This window comes from Miniopterus schreibersii, assembly GCF_964146895.1.
Source record: "Miniopterus schreibersii genome assembly, chromosome: 10".
Classification (NCBI taxonomy): Eukaryota; Metazoa; Chordata; class Mammalia; order Chiroptera; family Miniopteridae; genus Miniopterus; species Miniopterus schreibersii.
In genome coordinates this window covers 46,282,489-46,296,238 of record NC_138110.1, presented here as the reverse complement: position 1 = coordinate 46,296,238, position 13,750 = coordinate 46,282,489, and the positions used below count along the sequence as shown (strand labels likewise).

General features: G+C 40.4%; 1 protein-coding gene across 1 annotated transcript in view; it reads right to left on the bottom strand.

Annotated features, from left to right (window-relative positions):
* RAB31 (RAB31, member RAS oncogene family) overlaps nt 1-13,750 on the bottom strand; it is a 104,421-nt gene that overhangs the window by 30,417 nt on the left and 60,254 nt on the right. The window contains exons 4-5 of the mRNA XM_081149201.1: nt 5,167-5,238; nt 3,631-3,737 (exon numbers count right to left, since the gene is read on the bottom strand). Coding sequence (XP_081005327.1) covers nt 3,631-3,737; nt 5,167-5,238 — 179 coding nt within the window. The remainder of the gene's footprint in view (nt 1-3,630; nt 3,738-5,166; nt 5,239-13,750) is intronic.

Here is a 13,750-nt window from a genome sequence, read left to right as displayed (position 1 = left end):
CTCCAGCCTGCAACCTTTTGGCATATGGGACGGCACTCCAACCAACTAAGCCACCCAGCCAGGGCGATTGCCCCAATTTTACTGGTACTCGTGTGTGTGTGTGTGTGTGTGTGTGTGTAAAGTTCTACACCATTTTATCACCTGGGTAGGTTCGCGTGTCCACTACCACAGAGAAGATACTGAACCGTTCCAACATGACAAGGACCCCTCGTGTTGCCCCTCCTCCCTCTCCCCCGACACTGCCTCGGCCATCAGCTCTGGCAACCACTAGTTTGTCCTCTGTGTCTACAATGTCTTCACGTCGAAGTGCCACACATCTGGAGTCGGACACTATGAAACCTGCGGGAGTGGCTGTGTTCACCCGGCATAATTCCCCTGGAGGTTCACCCAAGTTGCATGCACTACCAGCTTGTTTCTCTTTATTGCTGCGTAATATTCCACGGCATGGACCCACCAGTTTGTGTAGCCATTCACCTTCTCAGGGACATCTGGGCTGGCTCCAGTTTGGGCCAATTACAAATAAAGCTTCTACGAATACTCATGTGCAGGTTTTGTGTAAACCCAAGTTTTCATTTCTGTGGGATAAATGCCCAACGGTGCAATTGCTGGGCCATATGGGAATTGCATATTTAGTTTTTTAAAAAAAATTGCTGCACTATTTCCCAAAGTGGTTGCACCATTTTACATTCACACCAACAATGTGTGAGTGATCCAGTTTTCCCCCATCCTCATGTGTTTGTTGGTGGTTTCTAATATAATTCCATTGTAATCTGAAAACATACTTTGTATGGTTTTAATTATTTTAAGTTCATTGAGGTTTACTGTATGGCTTAGTATTTGGTCTATCCTGGAGAATGTTCCATGTGAGCTTGAGGCTAATAAGTTTTTAACACTTATTTTTATACTTGCAATTCTCCCTTTAAGAGAAAGACAGAGAGACAGAAAAAGCGGGTCTAAAGTTAAGGGCCTTCTGCAGACAACTACTGTCATGGGCTGCTTAACAACAGGGACAGGTTCTGAGAAATGTGTCAATAGGTGATTTCTCCATAGTGCAAACACCACGGAGGGCACTTACACAAGCCTAGGTGGTACAGCCTACGACACACCTAGGCTACATGGCGCAGCCCACTGCTCCTAGGTACAGGCCTGTACAGCATGGCACTGTACACAAGGGCATGAGATTAAATCAGGCACAAGAGAAAATGATATGAAATTGGGAGTAACTATAAATGGGCATGATGTTTCTTCGTAGGATGGAAATGTTCTAAAATTAGATGTCACAATGACCGCATAACTCTATAAATATGCTAAAATGTATTGACCTATATACTTAAAATAGGTGCATTTTATGGTTTATAAATTATCTCAATAAAATATATTAAAATTCTAAACTATATATTAATAAATGTTTTAAAATTTTGTTGTTGACTTAACCAGAGGTTTGAAGGAGAATTGCAAAGGGAATCGTTTCTTCCTGCATGATTCAGTAATAGGCAGTGTCTGAAGTCACTTTGAGTATAACAAAAGATACATATTCCATCTAGAGAAGCCACATTCAGACCTGAGGCCAAACTAGAGAGGAAAGGGTATCACTCCGAGAACCAGGACTCGTGTGACAGTGGCCCCATGATGTCACCACTGGATGTGGTCTTGAATTGTCTCCCACTGGGGATGAAGGGGCTGTGAGTAAATTTGTGGTTGGGGGTGAGATGGATGGACTATGCATTTTGAAAACTGTATACAGAGGAACTGGCTAGCACAGAGCAGAAGGCCTGCTGAGGAGAACCCTATACCAGTGCAGAAAAGCTGGATTTCGCCCTCAGAAACAGTGTCTTTAGGTGCCAGTAGTCAAGCCAACATGTCACAGACATGTTTTGTCTGCCCAGACTGTACCTGACTAGAAACTGACCCTCTTCCAAATTAGTCACCCTCCCATTCTCATAGTTATGGTGAGAAAAATAATTTTGTACTACTCAAATCCCCTCCCTTGGCCACAAATGCCTTATCATGATGTGGGAAATCCTTCCGTGGCAATTGAGACTAGAAACAGAGTGCGAGGATCGAAAGTTGGCACAGATGGCACACCAGAGCTAAAGGCAGCCCTGGTATTTACCGTGTGCATACCAGTACCTCCCATTAAGTTCTTTTTCCTAAAATTAATTTCAATTGGGTTTCAGTTCCATGTAACCAAGAGTCCTAATAATCCTATTCAAGTTTAAATCATTTTCTGCTTAGATTCTAGTCATCAGCTCTGCCACAATACACAAGGCTTAGCTCACTTAAAGTCACACCTTTTACCGCAGTTCAGTGGTGTCAGAGGTAGCGCCTTCTTTCAGCAAAGTCCACCTCTCCCCACCCACACCACCCCCTTCTAATGACAAAAGTTAAAGCAATTCTGCTGGAAATACTAGATGAGTAAACTGTTTTTGGATTACAGTAAAGAAGGCAGGGATCTGAACTAAGTCTGGGGAATTTAAATATTTGTCCAGCCCCCAGAGAAACAAATGATTAAGTTGTGTTGATGGCTGTTATTATAAACCAACCTGATGCAATGTCATATAAAGCTTTTGAAATCCCAAACAGAGCAATTTGTCGAAAGACATGTTAAGAGCTTTTGCAAGATCTATTTTCATTGTTACTTAACTTTGGCTTAATCACATCTGGATTAGCAAAATCCAAAGCATGATGTCGTTGTCTTTATGAAAATCAACTACTAGAATTGCTGAGAATTAAATTAACCAAGGGAATGGAGACAACACAAATTCTCTATCTTCTTTCATAACATTTTTTATTGAGTAAAAATAAGTAGCTTATCAGGCTAGATAGAGTTATCATCAACTCTCCAGCCCATGTGGACTGCATCTCTACAACCACCTCTCCAGGTAAAGGAATTCCACAAGCCAGTGTTTCTGGAACAAGCCAAAGTGTGCATACATGGCACATCCTGTTCAGATCTTAGAACAAAACAGTGAGATTATACAGACTTCATTATGTCCTTAAGTCTAGAAATAAAACAAACAAGGATGTATGGGAAATGTTAATAATCTAACTCTTGCTGTGGCGGGTGTGGCTGAGTTGGTTGGAGGGTCGTCCAGGGTTTGATTCCCAGTCAAGGCACGTATCAGGTTTCGGGTTCGATCCCCGGTCAGGGTGTGTACAGGAGGCAACCAATCGATGTGTCTCACATCGATGTCTCTCTCTCCCTTCCTCAATAAAAACATATCCTTGGGTGACGATTACAAAAAAAGAAAGAAAGAATGTAACTCTCTTTACCAGATGAAAGTGTTATTAAAATGGTGATTATAGTAATAATGACAATAATAACAGAAAAGGTAATAATAAAATAAAACCATGTAGCCCAAAGACATTTAGGGTCAGGGATGAAATTGTGCTGTGTATAGGAGATTTAATTTTAATATTCATTATTGTGTGGTCTATCAAATTTGCATTTTCCTACTGTTTTCCCTTAATTCTACTTTGGTTGAATAAATACCACTTTGACCACCACAGTAAATGACCATTGATTAAATTATTACACTGAAAATAACACAGGCATGACAGCTTTTTACACATAGACATTCAGGGATGGAGGACATTAACTACACACCAAAAATTTTAAATGCATCTTACCTGATATCTGAGAGATCACATTTGTTTCCAGCGATAGCCATTACAATGTTTTCTGGACCGTGTTCTTTCAGTTCTTTCACCCACTTCTTCAAGGTATGGAATGAGTCCTAAATCCAAAGTATAAACCAAGCATTAGAAAGACCCATCAACATACTAGAGTTCCGGGTTCATAACACAACACTATGCACATAACCCTGTTTATTTCATGCATAATCCTATATACAGTATTTCAACCAAATAGAAATCAAACCCTAAACAGAGAAAAGTATTTTCAGGAAGCTCACAGAGATCAATAAACTACCCTTCTCTTGGCACAAATTTTAATACTAGCTAAATTATACTTAAATAGACTATAAAAGGTTCCCTTTTCTAAAACTGAAACTTGATAAAGTTAAGCTATATAATCTTATTAACCAATGTCACCCCAATAAATGTAATAAAGATATTTTGCAAAAAAATAAAATAAAACTGAAATCAAACAAGAAATAAAAACCCTCACAGACATGGATAACAGTATGGAGGCACCGAGGGAAGGGACGGGGTGAGGGGGGAGAAAGGGTGAATGGTGACAGAAGATTTGACTTTGGGTGGTAAACACACAATGCAATATACAGATGCTCTATCACAGAATTGTACACTTGAAACCTATATAATTTTATTAACCGACGTCACCCCAATACATTTAATTTAAAAAGTAATAATAGCTCCATTAAAAATTTAAAAAACACAATAAAATCTAAAAAAAAGATTATAGCCTTGACTTAACATGAAAAAGGACAACGTCCTAGGACTAAGACAATGTTCATGCTTACTTCAGAAAAGTAAAAATACACACACACACACACGCACTTTAGAGTCTGTTTTCCTTTCTGTCCTTTACTCACAATCGTCCTCCAGGAAACAAGCCAAGCAAGGTAGACAGCAGGTTTAGGTAAACGCGGTCAGGAACTCACAGATGGAAACTGTGATGACTCATTAAACTAGCAGTCCTGTGCACTGAGTCAGCACTCCAGCAGTGGGGAAAAAGTCTCAGCAAACCACTGGGGTCAGTGGTTGATATCCTGCATCCTCAATGTGATCACTAAAACTACACCTACATTGTATGTACACAAACATGTCATACATACATAAACATTCTCCTTGGCCTTTTACGTAGTGTGATTGAAACACTAATAGAAGATAAGTGTTTTATAATTGTAAAGCATGCAAAACTTAAAAATAAATTCCCTTTTTCTAAAAAGCGGACATTCTGGAGAACAGTACCAGCAAGTATGACCTTGCCTCTACAGACAGACAGTCAGTCTTAAAAATGAATGTTCATTGTTGTTCATTTAATTTAGCAGATAAACCTGAAATGCTTCCTTACATACAGATGAAATAAACTCAATATCTAGTGTTCATTATCCTCGACAACCACATTATGAAATTTCATTCCAGGCTACTGTCAAGATTCAAGCAGTGAAATCTCTGCTTTGGTCTTTCTAAGAAAGAGAATCACCATAAATGGCATCTAAGATATAAAGGGGACTTTCTTACCTGTTTGGTAATATCATACACTATGACAGCTGCAGCGGATCCACGATAGTACATGGGAGCCAACGAATGGAACTGTTTAGGAACAATGAACAGTTTCAGGCCAGAGTGAACACATTTTATGCAATCTCAAATTAAATGTAAAACTTTAGCCTACATTACCCCAAGAAGATCCCTGAATTTCCCCTAAAATTTTCCCAGGGTTCAGATTAGATATACATTTTTCTCCTCAACAATACATATGCTTATGGTTTACAGACCATGAAATTCACTCTTGAGCAAAGGCGAAAAATAAATTTTATTTTAAATGTTAATATCCTATGAATTGTCTTTTCTCTACTGCTCATCACTTATTTAATATGGTTGACCCAGGGCAATCTTATTAGAATTAGACAGCAACAAGAAAAAGAAGTTTGCCAAGGAGAGGAAAAGAGGAGACTGCCCAGATCACAAGACCCTCCCTGCGCCATTAATAAGGAACACTGCAGCAAGGGCACCTCGGCATTGCCCTCAGGCGTGGACGGCTGCGTCCCTCCACCGCGTGACAAACGGTGAGAGCGAGGAGCTCCTTTCCAGAATGTGAGCAAAGCCAGTCTCACTGTCACTAGAATCATTTATCCCTAAGCAGGATAATTATTCTGAGGATACATACAGATTTTATGTATATTTTGAAGAATGTATCTTTGAATATATTTGAAGAGGTTTTGAAAGTCAGTAAGAAAAAGATAATTCAGCACAACAGAAAAATGGACAAAGGATATATGTAGATAAATCACAGAGGAAGAGATATAAATTGCCAATGAATATTTTAAAATATATCCAATTATAATAAAATAAAATGAAAGCAATAATGAGGATTTTTAAAAATTTATTAAATATTTGAAAATTGTATCATATCCAGTCTTTGTGGAATTGGTAAGGGAGGAACTCTCATAAGCTACATGGGAATGTATTATTATTATTATTTTAAATATATCTTAATTGATTTCAGAGAAAGGGAGAGGGAGTGAGAGAGACAGAAACATCAGTGATGAGAGAGTCATTGATCGGCTGCTTCCCACATGCCCCACACTAGGGACTGAGCCCACAACCCGGGCATGTGCCCTGACTGGGAATCGAACCACAATCTCCTGGATCCTAGGTCGATGCTCAACCACTGAACCACACTGGCCAGGCGGGAATGTATTTTAAGACCTTCTTATAAAAAGATGCTCAACATCATTGATGATCAAGGAAATGTAATTCAAAACCACAATGAAATATCATCTCACATCTATTAGGATGGATGTTATCAAAACAAACAAATAAACAAACCCAAAAGGTAACAAATGTTGGTGAGAATGTGAAGAAAAGGGAACCCTTATAAATTGTTGATGGGCATGTAAATTGGTACAGCCATTATGGAAAACAGTATGGAGGTTCCTCAGAAAACTACAAATAGAACTACTGTATCACCTAGCAATTCCCCTTTGGGGTATTACATAACCAAAAGAAATGAAATCAATGCCTCAAAGAGATATCTGAACTCCCACGTTCACTGCAGTATTATTCACAGTGAACACGACATGGAAACAACGTAAGCGTTCACTGACGAATGAATGGATAAAAAAAATGTGGTGTATCTATGGAGTATTATCCAGCCTTATAAAAGGAGTGCCTGCCATTTCCAATAACACGGATGAACCTACAGGACATCATGCTAAGTGAAATAAGCCAGACACAGAAAGAAAAAAACTGCACGATCTCACTTATATATGGAATTAAGAAAGTCAAATATATGGAAGCAGAGAGTAGAACAGTGATTTCGAGGACCTTGGGGGCTGGGGGCTGGAAGGATGGAAGATGCTGGTCAAAAGGGACAAAGTTTGCAGTTATGTGAGATGAATAAGTTCTAGAGATGCAATCTACAGCATGATGACCATGGTTAATACTATTATGTTAAATCTTGAAATTTGCCAAGAAACTAGATTTCAGGTGCTTTCATCACTAAAAAAAAGGTAAGAAGATATGTTAATTACACTGACTATAGTAATCATTTCACTATGTATACATACATCAAATCATCATGTTGGATACCTGGAATATATATGTTTTATTTTTAAAAAAGAAAGACATTCTTTCAATGCCACTGTCGGTAATATATATCAAGTTTAAACGTGTGTACTATTTGAACCAGCAATTCCACTTATAGGAGCATATACTGGAGTGATCTTCACACACACAAAGATACTCATCTCTGCTGCGCGTGGGAGCAGACATTTGAAATCAACCTAAAGGTTAATCATAGAGAATTCACTAGTGGTATATGTTTGTAAGGGAATATTCCACAACAATTAAAATTATGATGAGGGTTTTTATTTATAGGAAAAGGTACCCTTGACATACTGTTAAATGAAAAAAACATAGACTCAAAGTAGCATATGCAGCATAATATAATTTAGGGTAAAATGTGTGTGGGTGCGTGTCTGTGTGTCTAAGTATAACATAATGTTTCTCAAAATGTTAACAGTGGGATTTCTAGTGATTTGTACATTTTCCTTACAGGAGTCTGAATAGTATAAATTTTTACAATGATTTTTAAATAAAATGTTTTTTAAGTTTTTAAAAGCAGTCATTTTTATTGGAGAGTAGGGGAGGGGACAGGAAGGGAAAGAAGGAAGGAAGGATCCTGAAGCTTTTCCAGTAAACAACAAAACCATCACTCATTCATTTTTACTTCCCGCCCAATACTTATCATGGAATAATTAATTACTTGCCAAACAGAAATGATCCTATTTGGAAATCTGAAGCACATCAGTTCCCAAGGTTTCCCTTTTATTGCTCTGAAGAATGTCAGTGTGGCTCTCACTGAGTAGAAGGAAGCAGGCAACTCTTGCCCAACTCCATGCCCTAATGCAAATCGCCACCTTAAAAAGAAACTGCCCTGGTACCTCTGTGGTTTTCAGGCTGGATGGAGCTCAAGATGAACTCAGGAGTTCCCAGCTGAAGGGCCTGGGCCACTTGCCAGGGCTCACTGGAGGACAGCAAGCCATTTACCATGTGTGCCTTTCCATAGTCACCAACTGCCCAACACTGTGCTTATTATAATACTAGGCATCAATAAAACTATTTTAATCCATCCTTCAGCAATTCACTCCACATGTAGAAAACAAAATAAAAAACTCTGCCCAAACAGAGGAAAAAAAGCAATTTTTGAAACACTAAAGGTAGGCCTTGCATATAAAGTGTCCTTTTAGCCCAATTATATAAGATGTCCATTTTTTTCAAAATAGCCTCCATATAAGAATGGTCCATTTAAACACACCAAATAGAGTCAGTACAAAATTTATATCTCAAAAATCAAGGTACTTGTGGACTCAAGCACAAAGAGGAACAAACTGTGGCTATCTTCTAAGACAGAGTTCATTTTCAGCTATAAGACCATGGACTGAATCTAAAATGGTCACTGGTGTGCTGGTCTCATGAATTATTGAATAGATCTTTGTATATAATGCATTACTTGTTCTTTCCTTCCTCCAAATGGAATCATCTTGAAATAAATCTGTTGGTGAAGCCACTTAAACGACTTTATTGCCGGGGACTTGGGAGTTTTAATGACTTCAAGTTCACATCTCAGTTCTAAACCCCAGTAATACATTGACCAAAGGATAATATTTGTGGAGGACAATAGGATAAATCACTTCCAACCTACAATGTGCATACCTTCCCCCATACAAACAGAACAAAAGCACCATAATCGGCCTCAATACTCAACAGACATAATTCAATTTCCACGGGGTCAGAGCACTGACAAAACACTCCCATAAAAGATTTCTTCCAGAAACAAATTTCACAATCACGGGAAGTTGATAGAATTTTTTTACTCTCACCTTGAAAGGTTATTTGAAAATTAGCAAAACAGATGCCAATTCAAAAATCCTTTCTTCCCTAACTATCAAACAGAGTATCTGTAATACCAAATTAAAGTGTTCAGAGAACTCCTAGATAACATTTAATTTTTTAGTAGAAGCACAGGGAATTGTGAAAAGCCAATTTGTCTCCTCAAAAGAAATGGCCGTTTGTGTCCTTAGTATGTGTGAATGCTTGTGTTTGTTTGTGGGCTTTTTTTTAATGTTTTTTATTCATTTTAGAAAGAAGAGGGGACAGGGAGAGAGAAACATCAATCAGTTGTCTCCCACATGCACCCAGATGGGGTATCTATGGGGTGATACTCAACCAACTTAGCCACACCAGCCAGGGTGAATGCTTGTTTTTTAATTGCTGACTGTCTAGAGGATAAGAGAGAAGGGAATGGCCTTCGAGCTCCTTAGATCCTCAGCTCTGACAGATGGATGCTAATAACCCTGACCACGCTTTCAGCAACTGGACAATGTATTTTGAGAATATTGAAAACATTCATATGCTTTGATTCAACAATTCCACTTCTGAAGGGAACAATCAGAGATGATCACAAAGTAACCAGAATTCATTCTAGAATGATTAGTAATGTTGAAAAATTGGAACCAATCTCAATGTCTAACCATTGGGGACTGAAAACATAAATTTGGCTTAGCCATATAATGGACTATTGGGCAGCAATTAAACGCAAGTTTCTGAAAAATATGAAATAGCACAAGGAAAGATGGCCTAGTTTGGTATTTTCCAAGGTCTTCTGCAGAACCCTGTGCCCTTGGGGTGCTTTTTGGAAAAAAGCTTTCTTAGCCAAATAAATTTGAGAAACTCTACATATAACAATGCTCCCCTGGAGGCTTACAAAGTATTATTAGTACCTTAGAGACTCTGAAAAATGTCTAGAGTAAAAAAAACATTTATTTTTGTTTGAACTCAGGAGTCCTAATTTATTTTTTAAGTAGTATATTAACATCTAGCAAACCAGTGTGCTCAGAATCAACCGTGGGAGACAGTAGGAAAATCTAGACTCAAGGTGGAATCTGGAGACCTATGCCAGGCTCTACACTTTTTCATATTTTGTGAAATGGAGGCAGTGGTGAGGATGGTGTCGGTGGTGATAGCTATGGTTCTTCCAGCCCTGCAACAACACTCAAGGCCAAGGTAAGGAAGGCTCTGTCTGGATGGAACCTCCTTCCCTTGCCATGCTCTTAATTCTTCAGAGTGCCTTACCTGCAATACAAGCCTCCCTTCTTCCTATCCCACACTACCGTGTGTGTGCGTGTGTGTGTGTGTGTGTGTGTGTGTACTTAGCACACAGTGGAAACTATTATTCCAAGAAATCTAATCCTTCAGACCACCCAGTCTGCTTCGGGCAAAATTCCTTAAATGCAGGTCTGTGGCATCATAAATTCCACAGCAGCAAAACTCGGCATGTCAAGAATGAGCAGTGGTGGAAAATACGCGAAGTTTCCAAACAAGGGCAGGCTCCAGCTGGGCTTGGCCTTCCCAGATGAGAATTATCCAGGCCAGAAGTCTCTGGCATCTGGTCCAGGAACTTGTAGGGATTGGTTCTGTATTATGACTTTCAGAGAACACTCTGTCCCTGGTGAATCGCTTCAAAGCATCCTGAGAGCCAGTGCTGGTCTGTCTCAGGTGCCGGTGCACAATCAGAAATGTTAACCCTCCCACAGAACACTGGGGCCATGGACAGTCAAGAGCAGAAGCCAAAACATATCCCGAGGTGCACTAGGATTCAAACAAGGAGGGAAGTGGTAGAGGAAAATTCCTGGCATTCCCAACATTCTCAGCTGGCAAAAGTTGAATGGAAAAACCATTACTGAATGTTCTCTCTGTGCCATTCAGAAGAACGCCCCTGACTTTTACACAGACCCTCTCTCTCCATGGAAAAGCAGTGGGTCTGTTTCATATGCCTACTCAGATGTCCTAAAACCCAACAGTATGTATAGCTGAACAGAAAAGGGGCTGACAGTATACCAAACTATTAGCAGTATACATTATTTAATAATGTCATTATAGGCAGACCACCATTTGCTTTAATATTTCTGAATTTTTTAAAATTTTAACAGGATACATTACTTTTGGAACAAGAAGGGACATTTTTTCCATTTCTTTTTACTTTTTCTTTTAATGTGCCAATTAATGTCAAAGAGCTTCCTCAGCATTCAGGCATCAAAGGGGTGAAGCTAAGTACCAGGAGGGGGTGGGGTTTAGAGGTGACCTGACATGCATTTGACTCCTTATGGACAAGATGCCGTGCAAACTCTCTGTAGGAGAAAATGATCCGACACAAATCCAAACATTTTTCCATAAAAACAGTGTCGTGGGGAAGGGAATGAATTGTGTTTTATAAAAGACAAGGTAATGAATTGGCATATTGTGATGCCTAGAATAATGTATAAGACAGAATCAAGGTTCTGAAATGCTGTTGAAATTCATTTTTCCTACCCATGAATACCCAGCTGCAGGGAACCTCAGCTCTGACCTCTCTGTTGGCAAGCAAAAATGTCTGTTCCCAGTAAATGTCCATCTTTGAGATAAGTCTCCCTGCAGGATGGGGCAACAGTCAAATATCACCAGGGACCTTACCAGAATAGGACAGACCCAGGGTCTGAGAGCCACCCCATGGCAGGCCTGACCCAGCACTCCTCAGCCACTCCTCCCTCTCTCCTGAACGCAGGCCATCTTTCTTTGTCTGCCTGTCCAGAAGTTTCCATCACAGCATTTAGAGACTGCAGTAGCCTCCAGGCTGGCCACACAGAAGCCAGAGGAATCCTGTTTTTAACTGCTGCCTTAAGACATTTATTTACATAGACCACCAAATCTATTTTTAACATTTTACTGTGGACATTTTCAAATACACACAAGAAGAGAGCATAATATAATGCATTTCCATTTTCTCACCCCCTAACCTCAAGATCATCCCTAACACACAGTAGTTTATATTGGCCCAGTAAGACTTGTTTTGGACTTCTGACCTTCAGAACTGTGAGAGAGGGAATCTACCAAATGTATGGTCATCTGTTCCAGCAGCCACAGGAAACACATAGAAAAGGGGAAGAAGACAAGATTCCTGGCCCCAAGAAATGAACGTTTTCTTGGAGTGAAGGCTGGAAGTCAGACTGCCTTCAAAGAGGCTGCTCTGGAAGTCTCTCTAAACAGCAAAGTCTGTGCTCTGAGAACACTCCAGCTGTCCCTGTTTAGACGTGTCCTTGAGCACCTCAGGAGCACACTCTTTTGGTAATTACGTGAAGTCCAGGTGCCTAATTTCCTTGTCAAGAATGAGTTTCATAGGCTTCATAGGCCCTTTTGCCTGCATTTTAACCACATTTAGGAAATTAACTGTACAAAATAAAAAGAGGGAGAGGAGTGGAGAAGAGAAAACACAACCAGGTAAAGACTTCCAGGATTCTTAATAAAGGCAACCCTACACCCCCCACCCCCGACGCCTCTCTCCAGCCCGGCTGCTGGAATCTTTGCCACAGGTCCTCCGAGAGTCAGCAGAACGGAAACTGGCCTCAACCCAAAGGCGCAGACAGTGCCTCACAATTAGAAGCTACTCAGGGCATCCCAGACAAAAATATACACCAGTAAAATGTGGCGAACTTGTGAGGAATCTAACAGTCACCTTCCCCCCTAGCTCCAGCCTGTCCCTGAGGAAGGTACACGAGGAGGGGAAGATGCCTTTCGGGGAACACAGGAAAACAGCGTGATCTATTGTGACAAAATGCAGAAGGGGAAAGGGGCTGGGTGTACTTTCAGGCAGGAGCAGCTCGTCTTTGCTTTCTAAGATCAACTCCTGGTTGACTTTCCTCCCCACCGCTCCTGGCTCCCACTTCCCGTTCCCTTTCCTTCACTTCCAGCTTTCCCATGTCACCGGCCGAGTGCAGAAATGTTTCAAGTGTTTCCCGAAGGACATACTAAATTTATTCTAGCATGTGGACATGTTTTTCCCCTTCTCTCCTGTCAGTGGCATTCTGACACCCAGAAGGGCAATTCTGCACCTTAGCTCCGAATTTCCTAAAGGACATCAACATCCCGAACGGTACAACTCTGGGGATGTGTCAGCAAAGGTGGCTCCAGCTCTGCCCACACAGATGCCAGCAGGCGCCCTTCCTCCAATATCACTGTCATGCTTTCCTTCTGCAGTTTCTGTTGCCAATTTTAAAAATCACTGCACCTCTTCAGCTGTACCATTTTTAACTGAAGGTGATTCCTGAGGCTTCTTCTAAAAGACCATGACGTGGCATAGCTCTATTGATAGCTGTTGATCTCATTTTTAAAAAATATGTCTTTATTGATTTCAGAGAGAGGAAGGGAAAGGGAGATAGAAACATGATGTGAGTTCATTGACCAGCTGCCTCCTGCGCGCCCCCTACTGGGGATCGAGCCTGCAAACTGGGGCATGTGTCCTGATCAGTAATCAAACTGATCTCCTGGATCATAGGTCAATGTTCAACTGCTGAACCACACCGCGATGATCTCATTTTTAATAGCGTACACCCAACTGCAAGCTTCTAATCTGTCTCCTTACCATGGGAGGATGGAGTGGCACAGAGGGGAACGAGGGGAAGGGAATATTTATTTCATCAGATCTCAATTTGCACTAATTAAAGGCACTGTTGGGTTGGGAAAGGAGGGGGGAGCAAAATGGTATATTTACTCCTACTCTCTCTCA